General features: G+C 30.6%; 3 protein-coding genes across 3 annotated transcripts in view; 1 reads left to right on the forward strand and 2 right to left on the reverse strand.

Annotated features, from left to right (window-relative positions):
• The window catches only part of LOC111688838 (protein Wnt-10b), a 41485-nt gene extending 19888 nt beyond the window's left edge, over positions 1 to 21597 (reverse strand). The window contains exons 1-3 of the mRNA XM_046945217.1: positions 20803 to 21597; positions 5664 to 5811; positions 5515 to 5593 (exon numbers count right to left, since the gene is read on the reverse strand). Of these exons, the coding sequence (XP_046801173.1) occupies positions 5515 to 5593; positions 5664 to 5811; positions 20803 to 21173 (598 nt within the window). The 5' untranslated portion in view covers positions 21174 to 21597. The remainder of the gene's footprint in view (positions 1 to 5514; positions 5594 to 5663; positions 5812 to 20802) is intronic.
• LOC124418556 lies at positions 6883 to 8476 on the forward strand. The gene is made up of 2 exons (XM_046945219.1): positions 6883 to 7001; positions 7064 to 8476. The coding sequence occupies exons 1-2, from the start codon at positions 6954 to 6956 to the stop codon at positions 8474 to 8476; spliced, it is 1461 nt and encodes a 486-aa protein (XP_046801175.1). The 5' UTR covers positions 6883 to 6953.
• LOC111688836 lies at positions 8482 to 9360 on the reverse strand. Its single transcript, XM_023451351.2, has 2 exons — positions 9203 to 9360; positions 8482 to 9136 (listed from the first exon to the last, which is right to left on the reverse strand). The coding sequence occupies exons 1-2, from the start codon at positions 9257 to 9259 to the stop codon at positions 8552 to 8554; spliced, it is 642 nt and encodes a 213-aa protein (XP_023307119.1). The 5' UTR covers positions 9260 to 9360; the 3' UTR covers positions 8482 to 8551.
• Positions 21598 to 22564: the final 967 nt, after the last annotated feature.

Below are 22564 nucleotides of genomic sequence, written 5' to 3' on the forward strand. Positions count from 1 at the left end.
AGATGACAACACCGCTCAAATTTCTGATTCAATGTGATACCTTATGATTTTTTAAATATGATGACGAAAAAATGCTAAATTATTTTTAATAAGTTCTCAGCAAAAAAATAAACTTCTAAAGAAGTAGAATTTACTTCATGAACAAAAAGTGAACTAAACTAGAACTGAACTAGAACTGAACTAGAACTGAACTAGAACTCAACTAGAACTGAACTAGAACTGAACTAGAACTGAACTAGAACTGAACTAGAACTGAACTAGAACTGAACTAGAACTGAACTAGAACTGAACTAGAACTGAACTAGAACTGAACTAGAACTGAACTAGAACTGAACTAGAACTGAACTAGAACTGAACTAGAACTGAACTAGAACTGAACTAGAACTGAACTAGAAAATTTTTGATTCGGAGAACGAATAAAGTCTTTATTACTTAATTTTTTATTGATCCTCGTTACTTAATTCACATTCAATTCCGGATTCTATTTAATTGAAAATGAGGCAAACAAAAAATGTGTCAAAATGTCTATTAATTTATTTTTCTATCTAATCGCATCAATAAAATACTGTTCTGTATGCTCAACTTGGTCAAGAGACCACACATTCAGATATATTCTAGAAGCCACCTTTGGTTTTTTTGTTCAGTTTCTGCAGCCATAATAAAATGCACAAATGTATATTAAATGTAAAAGAATTTAAAATGTCAAAATAAAAAGTCAACTTAATTCATTATTTTGCATGTGTAACGAGCTACTGAAGTTGGCTAAAATATATGTATGTATATCGATGCCTTTCAATATCAACAGGGCAGGGTTGGGGAAATATTAAAAATAATCAAAAGTTCAAATTTGCCAGGCCATAATATTGCAATAATTGGATCAATAGCATTCAAAATATCTGCAAGAAGTAATTACCTTTTTCCAAAGTAATGCAAATTTTTAAAAGTTATGAGATTTTTTAAGAAATATTAACAAACCCTGCATTAAACTCAATAATACATAGATTACCAGGGAATTTACAAATGTTGACTTGCATCAAGTGATCATGTCAATCGATAAACGATCGATTGTAGCACAATATTTCGTCTTTAATGTAAGAGTTACAAGTAAAAACGAATTAAGATTTGCACAGAATTCAACAAGAAGGAACATATTTTTTAAACTCAAATTTACAAAAACCAGCTGTGGTACTGATTACCATGAATTCACAAACATTATAAATTGTTTTAGAAGTTGCTGACGATGATTATTGTTGTCGCCGTTGTCGTTGTTGTCTTTGAAATGTTGCCAATACAACCTAGCAAAAATGTTGATTATTCCAAATATTGTCAATGATTTTGCAATTCAAAATAAGCATTCACTTTGCTCCTACTAGTTGGCACTTTGGGAACCCTTAAACAAAAATTGGCCAATGATGGGAACACATTTTGGTTACAATTTGTGATTTTATTTTATTTTGTTGTGAAATATCAAGGGATTTGGGCGGTAAAAGTAAAAAAAATATGTACTGAATACTATAAATTCTATAGTATTCAATATAGAATTAAAGACAGTTAATTTCCATTGTGTTGTGGTTTCCCAATTAGAAATTATGGCAAAAAATACGATGAACAGTATCACCGGTTACACTTAAATTTTCTCACTCTTTAAGAGACATTGTGTGATGACTGTTTTTGAAATAGAAGAATTGGATGATGATGAGGCACGCTTCAGAGATTCATTTGGGTAACTTGAACCCTCTATTAAGATACAGATTACAAAGAGATTTTGCCTGCTGTAGATTTACTTTTGAGATGTTTGAAATGTGTAAAACAACATAATGGTTAATAAACAAAACTATAAAGTTTTTTGAATTTATTATAAAATCGCTATAACAGTTTCTACAGTGTGAATCAAAAGTTGTGAACTAGAACTGAACTAGAACTAAACTAGAACTGAACTAGAACTGAACTAGAACTGAACTAGAACTGAACTAGAAGTGAACTAGAACTGAACTAGAACTGAACTAGAACTGAACTAGAACTGAACTAGAACTGAACTAGAACTGAACTAGAACTGAACTAGAACTGAACTAGAACTGAACTAGAACTGAACTAGAACTGAACTAGAACTGAACTTGAACTGAACTAGAACTGAACTAGATCAAAACTTAAATGATAAATATTCGATCCACTCATTTGAAGATAATTTCAGTTTCATACCTTTTTTTAGAACGATCACTAAATTTCCACACTGTGTCTTTCTAAAACTGTACGCTTATGAATCTTCTCGAGAAAACAATATCCAAATACACATAATAGTATGTAAAACAAATAAAATATTAATACTCTCAGCTGGCCTGGCCTGCGGTAAAGTTAAGATGATCAAAGATTTTGCGAATTAAATAACTAAACAGCTTAAAACACAAACCGCTTCAGAAAAACTAAAGCACACTGACACACAAACTTACGTAAATTTAGTAGGAAAAAATAGCCGGTAACATACACAAAATAGTAGTAATGCGTCAAAAGTAACATGATATGTGGTCAACTTAACTCAAGTCAACGGGTCCATCTTATGCTTGTACACATACTACCTACTTGTATAAGACTTGCTAGCTTAGATGTAGATGAACTATACAAGAGTTTGTCATGGATATTCATCCATCCATCTAACTGAAAGCAGTAGCCCACCAGTATTAGAATAGATATTAGAGACGCTGTTAATGCAAAAATAATAATAAAATTCAAATAAAAAAATCGAATATACTAAAGCAGTAAACGGCAAACGATCACACACGTTAAGGTTCACTGCTTCCTTTTATTATTTCTTACCTCTTTTTGTCTTTTACTCCCTTACTTCTCGGTCTTGTCTCATTGTCGTCAGTTTCTATTTGCTACATATTCGTTGTACTACGTTAGTGTTTTCATTTATCTTATTTGTGGTTACTTTTGCTAAGATTGTGTAATACAATCTACTTGTACGAGTTAAAAAAATACAACATACTTAGATACTTTATATACACGTACATACATACATATGGTAACATTTGGAAATACAGCTTTATTAAAATATTAGTAGAATAGGTCCATATAGCAATATTATTGGTATTAGATCGTAACTTTAATAGAAAACTTCAATTGCTATAATTTCAGAACCATTCCTATCTTTGAATTCGACTTCTAATCTGCTGATAGAAAATAAGTCATGATCGGCGTCTCTTTTTGCATAATCATATACATATGTATGTATATAAATGCATTTTTTAATCACAAATAAGTGTTTGGTCCGAATTATGGACATGAATCCTAAATATACTATGTCGATCGTGGTATTGGTTTAGTAAATCTCCGAAATCGCCATCATCCAACTTTTGCTTACATTTTTCTCTGAGTCTATTAAGTTACTTGTTTTCTTTTTGACTTTTGCATGTCTAATAATACGACTTAATAACTTAATGTCTTTTGCAGTTTATATATATTTTTTTAGATTTTATTCTCATACAAATATAAATACAGATTTATAAAAATGGAAGGATAGATGGTTAGGTAGTGGTCACATTATTATGTTTCTAATGTTTTACGTTAGTGTGTGTGTGCAACTATGACTGTTTGTGTGTGGGTCCTCTAAGTCTAACAGCAAATTTAATTAGACACTTTCGTATGCACGAGTTCATGTTACGATAACGTCGAAGACGACAACAACGGTGTTTGAAGTGTGTATCTGTATGCGAGTGAGTTACACACATAGATTTGTACATCGAGTTAAGTCACATAGTATAGGCACTAAAATATTTATACAGTTTGTTCTAATATTAGACGAATAGTCATTTTAACCAATAAAAGATGAAATTTTTAACCCTAGATCTAGATTTCTGGTTCAGCTCTATTTCAGTTCTAGTTCAGTTCTAGTTCAGTTCTAGTTCAGTTCTAGTTCAGTTCTAGTTCAGTTCTAGTTCAGTTCTAGTTCAGTTTTAGTTCAGTTCTAGTTCTAGTTCAGTTCTAGTTCTGTTCTAGTTCAGTTCTAGTTCAGTTCTAGTTCAGTTCTAGTTCAGTTCTAGTTCAGTTCTAGTTCAGTTCTAGTTCAGTTCTAGTTCAGTTCTAGTTCAGTTCTAGTTCAGTTCTAGTTCAGTTCTAGTTCAGTTCTAGTTCAGTTCTAGTTCAGTTCTAGTTCAGTTCTAGTCCAGTTCTAGTTCAGTTCTAGTTCAGTTCTAGTTCAGTTCTAGTTCAGTTCTAGTTCAGTTCTAGTTCAGTTCTAGTTCAGTTCTAGTTCAGTTCTAGTTCAGTTCTAGTTCAGTTCTAGTTCAGTTCTAGTTCAGTTCTAATTTAGCTCTAGTTCAGATCTAGTTCAGTTCTATTTCAGTTCTATTTCAGTTCTAGTTCAGTTCTAGTTCAGTTCTAGTTCAGTTCTAGTTCAGTTCTAGTTCAGTTCTAGTTCAGTTCTAGTTCAGTTCTAGTTCAGTTCTAGTTCAGTTCTAGTTCAGTTCTAGTTCAGTTCTAGTTCAGTTCTAGTTCAGTTCTAGTTCAGTTCTAGTTCAGTTCTAGTTCAGTTCTAGTTCAGTTCTAGTTCAGTTCTAGTTCAGTTCTAGTTCAGTTCTAGTTCAGTTCTAGTTCAGTTCTAGTTCAGTTCTAGTTCAGTTCTAGTTCAGTTCTAGTTCAGTTCTAGTTCAGTTCTAGTTCAGTTCTAGTTCAGTTCTAGTTCAGTTCTAGTTCAGTTCTAGTTCAGTTCTAGTTCAGTTCTAGTTCAGTTCTAGTTCAGTTCTAGTTCAGTTCTAGTTCAGTTCTAGTTCAGTTCTAGTTCAGTTCTAGTTCAGTTCTATTTCAGTTCTAGTTCAGTTCTAGTTCAGTTCTAGTTCAGTTCTAGTTCAGTTCTATTTCAGTTCTAGTTCAGTTCTATTTCAGTTCTAGTTCAGTTCTAGTTCAGTTCTAGTTCAGTTCTAGTTCAGTTCTAGTTCAGTTCTAGTTCAGTTCTAGTTCTCTTGTAGTTTAGTTCTAGTTCCATTTATTTTTTCTTTTACAATTTCATTGTCAAACACTTACTGTTGCTTACTGTACTTTTTCAAGTAATTCACTAACAAAAAATATTAAATAAAATTAAATTTCCTGATGCTTAAATTTAACCACAATAATGTTGACAATGTGTTGTGGTTTTTTACTCACGCTTTTCAGCACACACTAACATACATGTCTTGACATAAATGTGAGTACAATGTGGCTGTATGCTTCCATGTTAAGACTTAAAGACAACAAGGAGTATGTCTGTCTGTGCGGCCAGCAAAGTAAAAAATAAATAACTTCTCAATAAAATTACGAAAATATATAAAAATGATCAAATAGATTTCTTGTAAAAAACACATCACGCTAAATGTCTCAAATGGCTGTTAAGCGGCTCTAGGTAATATTTCTCACAGATTTTTGTTTTAGTTGGTGTCATAATAATGTAATAATATTTACTGTTAAAGTGATGTTTTGAGTGGAAGTTGTAGCTACTGCTTTAAAATTAAAATCTTTTCAAAGTAAATATAATGAAAAACTTACCTTTTTTCAAGAGATTAGAGGCATGAGGATTACGACTTTTTGTATTTAACGATGAACAATTCCATCTATGCCATTGAAACTGTAAAGGGAATAAATATTATTAGTTTTTTTCTATAAATCGAATTTTTCGGTTTGTTTTTATTATTTACCTGTATTTGACATTCTCTTATGGCCAGATCTAGTCCTTCTAAGGCAGCCGTGGTTACATCACTGGCTTTGTAACACAATTCCAATTGATCTTTGGTTAAACCGGGCACTGAACGACAAGTTGCCCGACCATCAGGTAAACAATGAAGCCTACCATGATAATATAAGAAAATAAAATGTTTATGAATTATTTACTGCAAAAATATGTATAATAAAAGAGCAATTATTTAAAAAAAACTTAGTTCTAGTTTCGTTCAAGTTCAGATCTAGTTCAGTTCTAGTTCAATTCTAGTTCAATTCTAGTTCAGTTCTAGTTCAGTTCTAGTTCAGTTCTAGTTCAGTTCTAGTTCAGTTCTAGTTCAGTTCTAGTTCAGTTCTAGTTCAGTTCTAGTTCAGTTCTAGTTCAGTTCTAGTTCAGTTCTAGTTCAGTTCTAGTTCTAGTTCAGTTCTAGTTCAGTTCTAGTTCAGTTCTAGTTCAGTTCTAGTTCTAGTTCAGTTCTAGTTCAATTCTAGTTCAGTTCTAGTTCAGTTCTAGTTCTAGTTCTAGTTCAGTTCTAGTTCAGTTCTAGTTCAGTTCTAGTTCTAGTTCAGTTCTAGTTCAGTTCTAGTTCAGTTCTAGTTCAGTTCTAGTTCAGTTCTAGTTCAGTTCTAGTTCAGTTCTAGTTCAGTTCTAGTTCTAGTTCAGTTCTAGTTCAGTTCTAGTTCAGTTCTAGTTCTAGTTCAGTTCTAGTTCAGTTCTAGTTCAGTTCTAGTTCAGTTCTAGTTCAGTTCTAGTTCAGTTCTAAGTAATAACCTACGTTCTGCGAAACAAAATTCATTATTGATATGTTAGTTGCATCAAATACATACAATTTTAAAACCTTAGAAATTTTGAATGTAATCTAAATCATCATACGATTATTTAACATTTAGATGATAATTAATAAAAAAAGTTTTCCTAATTAATCTGTAATTTACATCGCCAACGTAAAATCTAGATTAAAATCAATTTGAAACTACGTAAAAGTAAAGGCGTATCTAGAATTAGTATCAAGCATCAATCCTTCTGTGTCATTATCAAGTTAGTATACATATGTATGTATGTATATAAACAAATAAACACTATTTAAAAAAACACATAAAAATCAACTAAAATTTACTGATAAGCGATGACCGGGAGAAGCCATGAAATTATACAAAATTTGTTATGACTTATTTCGTTTCAAACTTTTGAATTCAACGTTTGTGTGTAAACAAAATATTTAAGAAACATTTTGGAATAATAAAAATAAAATAATACATAACTTTAAAAAATGAAAACAGTTCCGCAAATTTTAATAGTTCTATTACTAATAACAAATGTAAGTTGGTGAAATTAAGATAAAAAATGTTTTAAAATTTAAGAAAAATATTGTTTTAACAGAATTTGGCTGAAGATGAGGAAACTTTACAAAATATTGAAATTACTACAAAAAATCCTGTAGAGAATACTACAACTAAAGTAGAAGAACTGGAGACAATGCATAACATCACTACAGAAAATTCTTTAGTTAATGTGATATTGGAAACGACTTCGGAAGTTTCGACAGATATTAAGAAAATGAATGTTGAGACTTCTACCTCTATAAGCGTTTCCGATTCTGAAGATTCTAAAAAGTTTAAAAACGAAAAAGTAATGGAAACGGAAAATCAACAAGAATCCGTTTCTCAGTTGGAAAATGAAAAGGAAGCAGTAACTAAAACGAGTCTTTCCGATAATAAAGTATATTCTGATCAGAAGGAAATTTCTGGAGATTTTATTAAGTTGGAAAACGATGCTGTGTTAACTAAAAAAGGCCCTTCAGAAACTGAAGTATATTCTGAACAAGAAACAGTTTCTGAGTTAAAAAGCGGAAATGAAGCTGTAACTAAGAAAAGCCCTTCTGATAATGAAGTTTTTTCTGACCAAGAAATAGTCTCTAAAGATTCCAATAAGTTGGAAAGCGATAATGAAATAGCAATTAAAAAATCTAATAAAACCGAAACGAACAACGAGGAAATAAGTTCTGAAAATTCTAAAACTACAAACGAGGAACTTCCTAATATTATTAAAGTTTTGCAACCTCTAACCAATAACCAAGAAGAAATTAATGATAATTCGAAAAAGTCTGCAGAATCTATAATAACAACAAGTAAGCAAAAAGATATTTTAGATATTTCTGAAAACTCTACAGAATTTCTAATAGAAGTCGTCACAACCACAGTGGTGAATGAAAAATCATTAACTAATACGCTAGAGGATTATGCGCTAAAACAAATGAATTTCATATTAGATAATTTGCTAATAGAGACACAAGAATTTATAGCAAAAGTTTTACAGGCTTCGGTTAATATGGTATTCCAAAGAGATCATTTAAAACGTTATGCTGAAGGTTTAAATCGTATACTAAACCCCAATACCGATAGCGAGTACAGTGTTGAAATTACTGAAGATTCAAAAGTATTAACTCAAGATGAACTTTATGAAGAAATTATACTTAAACTAAACTTTCTTAAAAGTAAACCTAGCCGCTTTTTGCAAAGACATTTGCCGCAGCCCTGGATTAAAGATTATCTTAATAAAAGAAGCGAATTAATCATATGGCTGGATAAGGCCTCCGAACAAATGCATCAGGAATTTAATGTTTATGTAAACGAAGAAGATGATTATATTAAATATCAATATTTCAATGAAGCATTTGATGATATTTCACGAGCCACCGAGATCCATCAAAAACTGGCCTTATTGGCTGATTTAGTTCAAATAGTTAAAAATAAGAAACAAATCACTTTTATGGATTTATACATGCAAACATAGTTTTGTTCGATTTCTTTTTTTATATTTATAGTAAATATTTTATTAATAAATTGTTGTTAAATATTTAAAACTACTTTATATTTCATTAGCTTTTAGTTCTTTAAAGCGGGCAAATAATTTTTCTCTCTGTACAATGTTATGTTCATCGTTGAGTTCTTGCAACAAATCGAAAAGTTCTCTATGACGTTCTATGCCCTCTTCAGTGAAACGTTGACGTAATACAGTGGCCGCTTTAGAAAATCTATTATTGCATTTCCTTTCCTCTATGGAGAGTCGTGCTAATAATTCAAACATGCCCAAAAGGCCACGTCTTAAAATAATATCTTCCTTTTCCTGTTTGGCCAAACCAGATTTAATGGTGGCAATCAGCTGTTGCAATTCCATTAATAAGTTCTCTTTGTCTTCTATACTGCCTCCTTGCTCTCTGAGACGCTGTGAATTCATTCTATACTGATACAACAACTCTGCCGTATTGCCTCGCTCCCCTAGTGGTATAGAGTCCAATAAAGTATCTGTAAATTCTTGGGTCATCTTCAACATATTGTCCAGTTTAATGTTCATTATAATATCCACATAATTGTAAAATTGTCCAATAATTTTACGTTCATCTTCTTTATTATTTATGTAAGCGGAGTATTGTGTAGATTGAGCCGAAATGACCTGTTTTTATATTAAAACGCAATTAATTTTTTTTAAATATTTGTTGATTTCTTTATTCCAACTTACTTCTAGACCGATCGCTATTAAAATTATGAAAATTGTTGTTGAAAATTTGAAATTCATGTTTCACAGTTAATTGTCGGAATTATACTGTCTGTCATCTTAAGCGTTCACTTGCATTATTCCATTAGATGTAATCTTTGTTTTCAGTTTTAATTTCTATTTTAAATTTTAATCTCTCTCTTTTTTGACAATGAAAACTCATTGTTTTCCGTTGTATTATCTATCAATGATTTTACTCAGTGACTAATTAATAAGAGCTTCTTAAAATAAAACTAAGAATCAAAGACAAAAAATGAGTATGGATTTAGTTGAATTATTGAGAATGATAAGAGTGAGCTTTAGGGAATTGAATCTCATTTTTATGGTCATCAAATTAGGGGGTATACTTGGTTAGTAATTCATTTAGTGACGAGATATGGAGTAAAAAATGAACTACAGTTGAACTAGAACTGAACTAGAACAGAACTAGAACTGAACTAGAACAGAACTAGAACTGAACTAGAACTGAACTAGAACTGAACTAGAACTGAACTAGAACTGAACTAGAACTGAACTAAAACTGAACTAGAACTGAACTAGAATTGAACTAGAACTGAACTAGAATCCAACTAAAATTGAAATATAATTTTAGGGTATTTTGCAGTCAGTAACGATCGCCATCTATATCAGTAATAAATTTTTATGAGTTTCAGTTTAAGTTTTTCTTTCGGTTCTCATCGTTTAATTAAATTTAATTGGAAACATAGAATGAAACAATCGCTCTCCGATTGTCAGTGGCAGTAAGTGAATGCAATTGTTCGAATAACCCCGTATTAATTCAATGATTTATATAGAAATTCTTTATAATAATATAGATTATTAGAGCAAAACAAACAAAAATGAGATAATAAAGACAATACTTTTAATTAACCCATGTTTAGAGCTATGGTACCGGAGTTTTTTTTAATACTATAACTTATTTTGCTAAGGCTTTTTAGTTTTGACGTTTTTGCATATATACTTTGTCAGAACTAAGATATCGTAGAACACCCACAATGGGTTAATAAGTCCTAATGATGTAATATTAGACATCATGTGATGCCACCTGCATTGATGATGTTTATTCTTCATTATAGCGAGACAAAAGTAAATGAAATTATTGAATACTTCTACTAGTTTTTTGCATAGATATACATATAACGTTTTTTTTTTGTTAAAAAATTAAGTAGAATTTGTGTATTTTTAATACAAAATAGTTTCACGCTTCATAAACTAATAAAATTACAGACTATGGCGCACAGTTGAAAAATATTAGAGGCACTCTATACTTGATCTCAGGTTATATAAAGTTTCTCCTAACATTTGTAGCACAAAATTGTTAGATCTCTTTTTTTTCTATAATATTAAATAAAGATTTTTTAATTCGTTATTACCGTTTAATTCTGTAAGTTTTTTCTTAAAAGCAAATAAGTTTGTTTTAAGATACATGAAATCAAATTTGTTACGGTCTCGTACAAATTTAAAATGATGAACTTCAACTGATACGCGATACTCGTACAACATTTTTAAACGTGTGTGAAAATGACACGTACGCATTTTAGCGTAGGATTTTTTTCTCATTTAATGTATCTACATTAAAATAATAAGAAATCCGAAAATAAACTAATGTAAGTTTCGAATAAATAATATACAAAACTGTTATAAACCTTTACGTACATTTAGCAAAATATATACGTACTTTTGTAGCAAGAGTTTGCGGTTTTAATATTATATTTTAATTTAATTTACAATTTCAAGGTTAACTTAATTTCAAAAATGTAATTATTACCATTTATATTCAAGTTAAGCCCTAGTTCAGTTTCAGTTTTAGTTTACTTCAAGTTCAGTTCTAGTTTAGTTCTAGTTCAGTTCTAGTTCAGTTCTAGTTTAGTTATAGTTCAGTTCTAGTTCAGTTCTAGTTCAGTTCTAGTTCAGTTCTAGTTCAGTTCTAGTTCAGTTCTAGTTCAGTTCTAGTTCAGTTCTAGTTCAGTTCTAGTTCAGTTCTAGTTCAGTTCTAGTTCAGTTCTAGTTCAGTTCTAGTTCAGTTCTAGTTCAGTTCTAGTTCAGTTCTAGTTCAGTTCTAGTTCAGTTTGAATGTAATTTATATTAATTTCTTATTAAATTCTAGTTTAAACAATCCCAGTTTTGTGCTTATATTTGAAAACTCTACCATAGTGTACCCTGCTTTCCCCCTCCGTTGGACAGCTCTTAAATTGTATCGAGTGAAAGACGCCACTTAAATAAACATTTGTAGTGGTTTCATTTATTTCACTTTATGTTGTTGTTGTTTTAAAAACAAAGTTATCTATAATTTTAGATCACCTTTTGACCTTGAACATGCCAACATGTTAGTCAAACAGTGATTTGCCACAGCAATTCTTTCTTAATCTTCTTCTAAACGTCAAGAGGTGTGGCTTGTGGGTTTTTATTATTTCTTTCTTTTTTGAAACTTTGAAGTTCTCTTCGAAAGAAAAGAAGCCACTTTGGACAAGCAAAAAAAAAAAATTGTTCAGTTGCTGCTGATGGCGATGACTCTTTTTATGATGGTGATAAACAAATTATGAAACAATTTCGTTTCAACAAATCTACGTTTTTAATGGTATTAAGGAACATGTTGGATTGTTGGAATTATGAGCCACAATATTTTTAATGTCTGTTTTTTTCTGTTGGAACCTGTCTGTCTTGTGACATGTCAATCATATCGCATACACGTTTGTTGGATGGTGAATCACTTGCTCATTTTTAAACTCTACACCTCTAGACATTTGGCGTTTGAGACGAATTTGTTTAAAACATTTTATTGTGTTAGATTTAAACAGATCTAATAATCGCAGTCATAAAAAGTATATTTTTTGTTGCTGTTAGAGATTTTGAAATATTTATGATTATTATTTCAGATTTAATTTTAATTAAATTCTCGTGAAAACAAACAACAGATGAATTAAAAAAAAGAAACATTATTAAAATTTAAATTCCATGAATTTGAAACTAAATCTGATGTTGGCAATCAGTAAAAATGCAGTAGCATTTCATTTGGAAACCATTAAAATATGACGTATGTTTGATTAAATCTGTAAAATGTTAAAAAACAAAAACTACTAACAATAAATGGCAATTTGTTCTCAGCCAACCCAAGGTTAATTATTTTAGCAACCTTTTTTCTAAATTATTTCTTCGGTATTTCGGTTTCACTTCTATGATTTTGTATCTATGAATGAATGTCTGCTTAATTTGATTTTCAAACTTCAGATTCTTTCATTAATGTGCATATGTTGTTTACAAGTTTTATATCGTTTTAAACCTCAACAGATAAAAAAGAATTTGTTTTTGATTTAATTTTAATTTTAGACTTGCGGTTTTTATATTTTTTGTTTTTGTATTTTGGTTTAACTCTTGAAATGAAAATTGTTAAAAACATTTTTATTTCATTTTGTTGTTGTTGGTGTAAGAAGAGTCTTAACCTAAAAACAGACAATAGATGGATTTATTTAAAGCAATTTTGTGGAGCCCTAAATGAATCCCTTTATTTTTTAATTGACAAAATAATCAAAATGCTGAACATTTTAAAGAGCAAGGGGGATTCCCTTGTATTTAAATATTTAAAATTTTTTAGGTATTTTTAAACTTAGTTAACGAGGAATCAAATTTTATGTATTTACATGAACACCGCATAAATATGTCCTTATTTAAATAGGACATAATAATCAATTTAAAATTCTAGTTAAGTTCTATGTCAGTTTAAGTTATGTAATTCAGTTTTAGTTATTTAATTCAGTTTTAGTTTTTTAGTTCTTGTTCAGTTTTATATCAGTTCTAGTTCAGTTTAAGTTCAGTTCTAGTTCAGTTCTACTTCAGTTCCAGTTCAGTTCTACTTCAGTTCCAGTTCAGTTCTAGTTCTAGTTCAGTTCTAGTTCAGTTCTAGTTCAGTTCTAGTTCAGTTCTAGTTCAGTTCTAGTTCAGTTCTAGTTCAGTTCTAGTTCAGTTCTAGTTCAGTTCTAGTTCAGTTCTAGTTCAGTTCTAGTTCAGTTCTAGTTCAGTTCTAGTTCAGTTCTAGTTCAGTTCTAGTTCAGTTCTAGTTCAGTTCTAGTTCAGTTCTAGTTCAGTTCTAGTTCAGTTCTAGTTCAGTTCTAGTTCAGTTCTAGTTCAGTTCTAGTTCAGTTCTAGTTCAGTTCTAATTCAGTTCTAGTTCAGTTCTGATTCAGTTTAAGTTTAGTTCTAGTTCAGTCCGACATATTTCTTTTTGAAAATATAATGCTTTATGAATTATAGGCATTTTCACTGTTGTATCTCAATATTATTATCTACAAATCTCAACCCATAAAATGCTCAATACATTTTTTTGTTTGTTCCCAAAAATATTTCAATAATTTTTGCACATTAACGTATTGGTGCAATAAATAAAAGAAAACACTGTTTATTATCAGTTTCATTTTTCAATTTAGTTCTTTAGCATTTTCATGAAGATATGGCGATGCAAAAATATGATAATGCAACAAACAAAATGCATTTTAATTGGGTTCAAAAATTTTAATGCAAAACATTCCTACTTTTTTCTCCCCTGTTCATCTTTTTTGCTTAATGTAAAACAAAAAAGAACCGATAAAGAATTTCAAATAAAGATTCGCAAAAGATAAATACTTTGTGTTAACAGCTTTATAAACTAACAAGTAGTATGTACGACGACTAGTTAGTAGTTATGGGTACACGGAGAAAAAGAAACATTAAAAAATATTGAGTGCAATATGTTGAAAAATTAATTAACATATATTATATTTCGAAAAGCTACAACGCTTTCTCTCAGTGTTAATTTAAATTTAACATTAAAGTCAATAAAATTGATAAGAATTGAATGGCTTAAGATTTAAACAAAAATAGCTACAATCAGGCAAAACAAAAACTGAAACAGAGTAAGAACTTAGAAGAAATTGATCGTAAAGTGATCAGGCCAGGAAACTCTTAAAGCATGTGTAAAAGGTGAATCATCTCTCAATCCTCCTCTTCTATGGCTTTAGATTGTAAAGCACGCAATGACGATGATGATAATAATGATGTTGCTGATCAACACCATCGTCATATTGATGGTGAGCCTGTTGTTCATGATGGCAAACAAAGTTGAGGTAAATATTTAAAAATCAACTCTTTTTTTAAGCGATCGATAATTGATCGCTTATAAATTTATCGTTGGTATGCATTTAAAATTGAAAAATAAATGAATATAATGACCATGATATTTATTCCTCTTAACACACTATTCAACTCTATCTGGGTATTCTGTTCGTCCATTCATCCATATGTCTGTCTGGTGGCTACAAAGCTGAATATTGTGTTAAATGTGGCGCTTATCAGCGTTAAAATGTGTTTTAGATAAAAAGTATTTCATTTTTTTGTTCTTTTTAATTTTGCAGTTTATGAGCAAATGAAAGTGTATCACCACAGCTTAACAACACAGACTAAGAGTTTTTTATTATAATTACTATTGTTGCTGTTATAACAGCCTTTATTTCGATAATCTTCACCTCATGATATCCAGATCTTTTGGTAACTTTTTTGCGATTCTGTAACGTTAAAGTTCCATTAAATATTTTTTCTTAAACATTGACGCTGCACTTTTAATTTTCTTTTCATTCTCAAAAATACCTTTGAATCGACAATATATATTAAATATAAAAGACATGTGAAACAAATATTAAAAGCTTTTTAAAAGTTTTCCCACGGTTTAAAACAAAAGATTTTATATTGGCTTTTATAGAAAGGAAACTACCTTATTATTCTTTGTATTTTTTAATTTGATGGAAAGCTGACATTCTTTTGTAGCGCCTTCATCAAATAGACCGCAAATTATCAATAAATCAAGGATTTACATTTGTTAAACACCAGCCAATATGTTAGCCATCAATGCGTTAAAAAGTCCATTCATTTTGAAGGCCAAACTACAAATTCAATAAATCTTAAATTTATTGAAATATTTTAAGGGGACAAAATATTATTCCCATAAAATGTAGTTTATATACTTAAACATATATCGGCGCTTGTATAAAAAACTCTTTGAATATTTTTCGTTTTACGCTAAAACTTTAAGGAACAATTTTAAGTTGTCAGAACAATTCCTGGAAATGTTTTATACTGAACTAGAACTGATCTAGAACTGAACTAGAACTGAACTGAACTAGAACTGAACTAGAACTAGAACTGAACTAGAACTGAACTAGAACTAGAACTGAACTAGAACTGAACTAGAACTGAACTAGAACTGAACTAGAACTGAACTAGAACTGAACTAGAACTGAACTAGAACTGAACTAGAACTGAACTAGAACTGAACCAGAACTGAACTGGAACATTTGCTATTTCGCTTCAGTTCTCTTGATAACATGCCAAATTTTTTCTTAGTACTAATAGCTTCTTTTAAACCAGCACTTGTAAATATTCCTCTAATATGTGTGTCTAAGTATTCGTTATTTTACTATTAAAAACATTGTTAAGAATTTCAGGTTGCTGATAAGGAAGTTATGTCTTAGATATATGTATATCATTAATTTTATCCTGCCTATTGTTTGATTCTTTAACAAATTAAAGTTAAAATAACTTGCCTCCTTTTAATAGGTGGAGTAAAATTACACTTCAGCTAATTACCCATCGCATGTCAGATCAACTTGCGTAAAAGTAACAACATTCCTGAATGGCACTTTAAATGTGCGTCATGTTCCATCTAGAAAGACTAAAGTTCTTTTGTGCGAACATGTTTTGCCTATACTTCAAATCTGCTTGGAGAAACCGTAGAACATCTCTTCAAGATTTCTATTACCGGTACCTACATATTTACGAGAAGTCATCAAGGACCGGCCAATAATATATAATATCTTCAAAGCTTTGTTAACTATACATGTTCCATTTCAGGCACTCGAGAGAGTGTTCTGAGTGTCTTTCAAGTAGAAGCGTAATGGCTCGCGGCGATTTGGAAAAATGAAGGAAAGAAATGTGTGTAAAAGTTATAAGAAAATAGTTAAGTGAGTGCGAAACTTTCTCTTCAGAAAAAGTATTTTCCCCTTCTTTTTATTTCGTTTTCTATTTTTGTTGTTAATTACAAAAGAAATAAAACTTTTGTTTGTTGGGTGATTTTAAGTGAAAATAACAATAAGAAAAGTATTGCATACTTGAAGTTACAATTAAATGTGTAAAAACATTGCATACTTTTAGGGGTTCAGTTGATGTAGTTATAGAACGGGTTATAATAGATAAATTTATATTTTAATAAGCTTGTTTTACGCAACCTAAGTGGGCTCATATAGTATTTAGTATATTTTAAATTATAAAAAAGTAAAAGAATGGAATGACCTCAAAGTGTTGCTGTGTGTGGGTGAATGGTTGGAAAACATGCACAATTTGCTACTCAATTAGGAGGCACATTATTAGAACCTGTAAGCATCATTTGCATATCATACACAAGAGCTTACGTTCACACACCTCGACGCACAGACGCAAGAAGTCATGCTTGCGATTTTTTAACCACCATTGAATGAATGGCATCACAAAACCAAGACAACAACTGACAAATGCAAAACAAAAACGCCTTTTTTATCTCCCTCCGTGTAGGGATGTTGTATTGGCAGACCAAAAAACCAAAAGCATAAAAATCATGCTTAAGCTCGTCGTCATCTCATTGCAGCATGTAATCTAAAGCTAATTTATATACTTCTCTTAAACAAAACATTCAGCCATCCCAACCCATCCATCCATCTATTCATCCAATACTTGTGTAATTCTCATCTTCATCTATTCGAGCATCATTGAAAACAATGCGTGCATTTGTATTGGAATTTGAAAGTGTGTGGTTGTGTATGCTTGAGTTTCTGTTGGTGTGTGTGTGTGTTTAAGGCTCATTATGCATTTGCAATTATGACTTGGTAATGGCGTCAACTATGTCGTTGATGATGTGGCTGCTGCAAGATCTAGTGCATTGCAGTTAAGTTTTTAATGCAATTTTCTTTTCGTTGCTGATGTCTTAAGATGTCAACAAGCCAGAAAATTATGTTGACAACAATAATGATAACAACTGCTACAACAGGGAATCTCATCCTTCCATCCACGCTTCCTACTAACTAGAAGGTGTACATACATACACACATATGTGGTATCTGTCGTTGATTGTTTTTTAAAGTAAAACATATAACAGTTACAAATATCGACGACATCATCTCTTGCATTTTCATTTGCATCTGCAGCATCATTATCGTTGTAGTCATCAACAACAGCATCGCCCATTACTCAATGCAAATTGTGTTTGTGCCTCCTCTACTGCAGTAGCTAGATACTTAAAACGTAGTATCTACCTTAAGAGCTACTAAGGATGAATGCCAGCATCAAGGTTTTAAGTTGTTTGTGGAGTAGTTGTAGTTAATAAGATGTGTGAGTTGTGTTGACTAAAGCCCCCGTTTTGATTACAGACCACCCTTTTGAGAATATAAAAAATATACATAGTTTAGCTAAATTACTGTGTGAACGAAAACGCATCTAATTAGTTGCATTGAGCCCTAAAAGTGTGCTATACACTTTCAGTTTATTTATGCCTAGAAAACATGCAAGTTTGAAAAGCCTCTCATGATACAAGTCAATTACTAACCCCTGTTACTTTTACATTTACTTATTCATAAAAATACTAATATTTATGCGAGTAGTTCTTATGTTTATCTAAGTTGCTAACTTCATGAGAAATTAATTCAAGTGTAGAATTTTTATTAGATTTTATTACCTTTTTAAAGACATACTTGAGATAGTTTTCTCAGCAAAATAATATGCTCTAAAACTTTTGTATAAAAAAGAAAATAACGTTTAGCTTAGTTGTTGTGTAGCGATTGATGCTCAAATAAAATTTTTCAAATACAATGTTTGGTCCAAAGACATACTTAGGCTGCTATAGGGCCAGTTGAGCGCTTCTTTACAAGTATTATAGTTCAGTGATAACAAACCTAATTGCCTGTAACACGGTTTGAAAATAAAGGTGTTAAATTTGTTTTTAATACATTCTGTTTCAAGACTATCAGAGCTCCTCACGGTTGCAATTATTAGATGTATTATATAGCTATGGATATAATTCAGACAAATGTCTGGTATTTTCGTCTGAATTCGTTCGTCTTAATTTGTATAGTTCTAAGCGTACTAACCTCGGATATGTTCATTTTGATGAGGATTCGCATTCTTCTCTTATTAACATATTACCGTATATGATTATCTCTCCATGTTTTAAATGCCGATCTCGTTGCGTGTACAGATTTGCTTTACTTAACTTCCTGGAGTTCTTGATTCCCTTCATAAACAACTTTGAATTCTACAAACCTTAATTCTAAGTCTGAGAGTCCTTAAGAAAGTAACTCGTTATTAATGATTTATACTTTGTTCTCGCGTCATTGCCAGTTACTTTATTCGTAATTCGGTTTGCATCTTTTTGTGCCCACCGTCAACAAAATACATCTAAATATCGGTCTAAGACCCACATTTTCTTGGTTGCCGTTATACTAACAAGATCCAAGCAGAAAACACTATAAGGCTGAAGGACTGTGATTTGTAGTTCAATGAGCTTTTTTCGATAAAATGTTAAACATTGCTTAGAGTTAGAAATTCCAAATATCGATAAGAAACTCCTGTAGCAAGGGCTAAGCTACTTTTTCATTCTTCATAAGGTACTTTTTTGAATTTTCTATAATTTTAAATCTAGAAACATAAAATTAAACATGTTAAGCCCGTAGTAAATGAGAACCTTTCAAAAGGTGTCTTTTTCATTCTTCAAAAAGTACTTTTTTAAGAACCTATAAGTACTTTTTTTAAGAACCTTTCGTGCTTTTTATCAAAAGTTACTTAATAGGTATATTTTCAATTTTTTTTTTGTAAAGCTTATTGAACCTAGAAACTATGTCTGATGAGCCCGACGTAAATGAGAAATTGGGACTTTTGTTACATGTTTATGTTTCAAAAGGTTCTTTTAGAATCGTATACAATATTGAAGTTAGAAATATGAAATTTAATATTTACAGAGAGGGAAATTTGACCTTCAAGTCATTTTCTGAAGTTGAGTTTATATGGGAATATCGGGTCAAATGAGTTCTATAAAACTAAGTTTTACCCACTTTTGTTAACTTTATAGAATATTTAACTTATTTGTGAGCCTAAAGGCCATATTCAGGGGGTACGGTTGTAGAGGGCTAGGCAAAATAATGGATCGATTTCAACCATTTTCAATACACGTATGTTCCAAATTCACATGGACACACAGACAGGCGGACGGACGGACAGACTCAGAAAGTGATTCTGAGCCAATTGGTACACTTAAAGTTGGTTGTGGGACCAATATTTTTGGATGTTACAAACATCAGCACAAACGCATAATACCCTCTCCACCATAGTGGTGTAGGGTATAAATAATTTTATATGCCTGATACCAAAATGACACTAAAGTGTTTATATTTCCCTTTTGCCCATCCCTTGAATCCGCGCCTGACCTATTGAAATGGTTCTTTTAGGTACTTTTTCACTTTTCAGATGGTACTTTTCTATGACAAGCAACATAGAAACATTCAATTAAGAACCTATAAACTTTTTTTGGGACTTTTTATCAAAAGGCACTTACTTACTTATTTACTTACTTAGGACCAGTAAGTAGGTCCTTTTTTGATATAATTGATACTTTTTGAATTTCCTGACTGATTAAAAAATATAAAAAGGAATTTTAAGGTAGATAATATTTCATGTCATCTTATGAAATTGATCTGCTTATAGTGTCTTAAGTATCTTAGGTATCATCAAATAGCTCCCATCTTAATCTAGTAATTTTAAAACAAGTTAAATTAACAGTTTAAAATATCTCACAATTCATCATTTAATATAACTCATCAATAATCAATATATATTTTTTTAATCTTTCAGATTTACAGAAAAAAACAATGTAAATTAATAAAATATTGTTAATATACCTGGGGGTAAGTGACAATTATTAAATTTTTTAATAAACATTTTTGTTAACGTTCCTTCCATTAGCGATGCAAATTAAGTTGCCTTATTAAATGGGCGTATTTACAATTCTATTAAAACTTCAGATAAGGGGTCACATACAGCACGATTAATTGTCTGTGTGTTTGTTTTTTGCTTTTTGCTTTTTTGGTGTTGATGAAATAATTAAATGATTGATTAATTTGTCTTGTCTTAAGCGATGTTTACAATGAATGTTTAATTTTTTTATGGTTTATGGCCTGGTTAACAATCAATTTAAAAAACACCTTTTTTTATTTAAATATAAAGAAAAAATTGTTGTAAAAAAAGTCGTGACGATGACAACGAGTTGGATGGATGGATGTTGTTAATGATGATGGTTTATGTTTGTGCTACGAGTTATACTAGAGTAGAGAGTTTTAGTCATGTTGGTGATGGCGACTATGTTGCCTTTGAAAGTGATAAATTTGTAACGTTTTTTTTTTTCAACGTACATGATTCGATGGTTCGTTGGTTTGTTTATAAATGATGTACATACAACATGTTTCACTAAAAGTGTTAGTATGTGTGTGTGTGTTCGTGTGGGAATAGGAAAGGGTACTTACCATCTTGTACAACAGGCCAAGATAATCACAATAATTAAATGCAGGTGTAGGCAACGAGGCGTTACAGTTAAATTTCTCGTCGTTGTTGTTGTTGTATGCAGATGAATAGTTGTTGTTGTTGTTGCTGTGGTAGTGTTTCGATATCTTTTGTTGTTGCTGCTGCTGTTTGTTGATGATTGTAGGCCAAGCACTGATGAAAAATTGTTTAATATTGTTGTTGGCAATGTTGATGATTTGTTGATTTGTGATTGCTTTTGGCATTGCTGTTGTTGTCTTCGCTGTGTGGGAAATTTGAATGGTTGTGGTTGTTGTTGCTGCTGCTGTTGTTGTTGTTGTATTTGTAATTGTGTTAATTCGGGCAATACAAACATTGCTAATTCTTTTGTAAATTTGTTGTAATTGCTTTAATTGCTGCTCTTGGTCCTGTCGCTGTTTTTGCAGTTGCTCTCTTTTTAGCAATTGTTGTCGTTTTTTGTGGCGTATCTGTGGCTGTTGTTGGATTTCAGTTTTTACTTGCTGTTGCTGGGAATTTGTTAGTTTTTTGATGTTGTTGATGTTGTTGTTGTGGTTGCAGTTGTTTTTTTGCTGTATTTTAATAATAACACAAACACTCTGACATGGCTCAATAAAAATTCTTGTAATTTTAAAAATGGCCGTAAACATTTTTGCGGTAACAACGGCCCAAAATACAATTTAAACATTGAATATTTCAACATTTAGCCAATTTTAACTCTTTTTTTCTATATTTATTTGCACTGTTATTTGTTTTTTTTTGTAATTTTTAACTGAGATTTATTTTTCACATATTTTTTTTTTGGTTTATGCCACAAATAATTTTATGTTTTTGTTGCCACTGATGAGGTTTAATTATAAATAATTATTTGTTTTTGTTTGTTTATTTTTTCTTTAAAATTTAGTTGAAATCATTAACAAATTGCAAAATTGTTTTGTTTTGCTCTTTTATTATTATTCTTACGTAGTTGTCGTTGTTGTTTTTTTAACTTAAAAAAATTGAACAACTGTTTAAGACTGACGCTAACTGACTGTTTGTTGGTTGTTTTGTCTTCTTGGTGGCGGTTGGTTGGTTGTTCTTAACTCAACTGAAGTGTCTGTGTTTTACTTCTGTGTATATTTTTTTTTTGAGATTTGTTGTTCTTTTTTGTTTTTTTTTTTTTTGGTATAAAAGTGTTGAGAAGTTTAGAGCTCTTGTTGTTATTATTGGGCGGTATTTTTTCGAGGTTTTTATGTTGCTGCTGCTGACTTATGTACTTATTTATGTATTATTTTTCCTTTGTTTTATTTCTTTTACATACACATATGGGTTGTCATTATATACTATTTGTTTATTTATTATTTCGTTGTTAAATCACTTCAATGTTTTAGACATTTTAAGTTTTATTTGTTTCTAAATCACTTTTCTAGTTTAGTTTCATTTTTCATTTGTCAGATTAGTTTCCTTTTTTTTAAATAAATGATGTTTTAAAATTGTTCATATTAGAAATGTTGTTTTTTTTCGATTTTGATTTATTTCATATTACTCATACGCCTGTAGCAAATAGTATTCACTTAAGTATGTTTTTAAAAATACACTTTTTTTAATTTTAAATACTATAATTTATATTTTAAATCCAGCTTAAATAAATGAATTAATGTTATTATAACATAATATTGTCTAAATATTTATTAAATGGCAAATTTATAATCACTTAAGCCGATTCGTATGATTCGAAAAATACAGCATTTTCTGCGAAATTGAATTATT

Source organism: Lucilia cuprina, chromosome 2, assembly GCF_022045245.1.
Source record: "Lucilia cuprina isolate Lc7/37 chromosome 2, ASM2204524v1, whole genome shotgun sequence".
Taxonomy (NCBI): domain Eukaryota; kingdom Metazoa; phylum Arthropoda; class Insecta; order Diptera; family Calliphoridae; genus Lucilia; species Lucilia cuprina.

Coding starts and splice junctions, on each gene's coding strand:
- LOC111688836 (XM_023451351.2), bottom strand. CDS start 9,259: ATGAATTTCAAATTTTCAACAACAATTTTCATAATTTTAATAGCGATC. Junction 9,137..9,202: donor TAATAGCGATCGGTCTAGAA/GTAAGTTGGAAT, acceptor ATATAAAAACAG/GTCATTTCGGCTCAATCTAC.
- LOC124418556 (XM_046945219.1), top strand. CDS start 6,954: ATGAAAACAGTTCCGCAAATTTTAATAGTTCTATTACTAATAACAAAT. Junction 7,002..7,063: donor TTCTATTACTAATAACAAAT/GTAAGTTGGTGA, acceptor TTGTTTTAACAG/AATTTGGCTGAAGATGAGGA.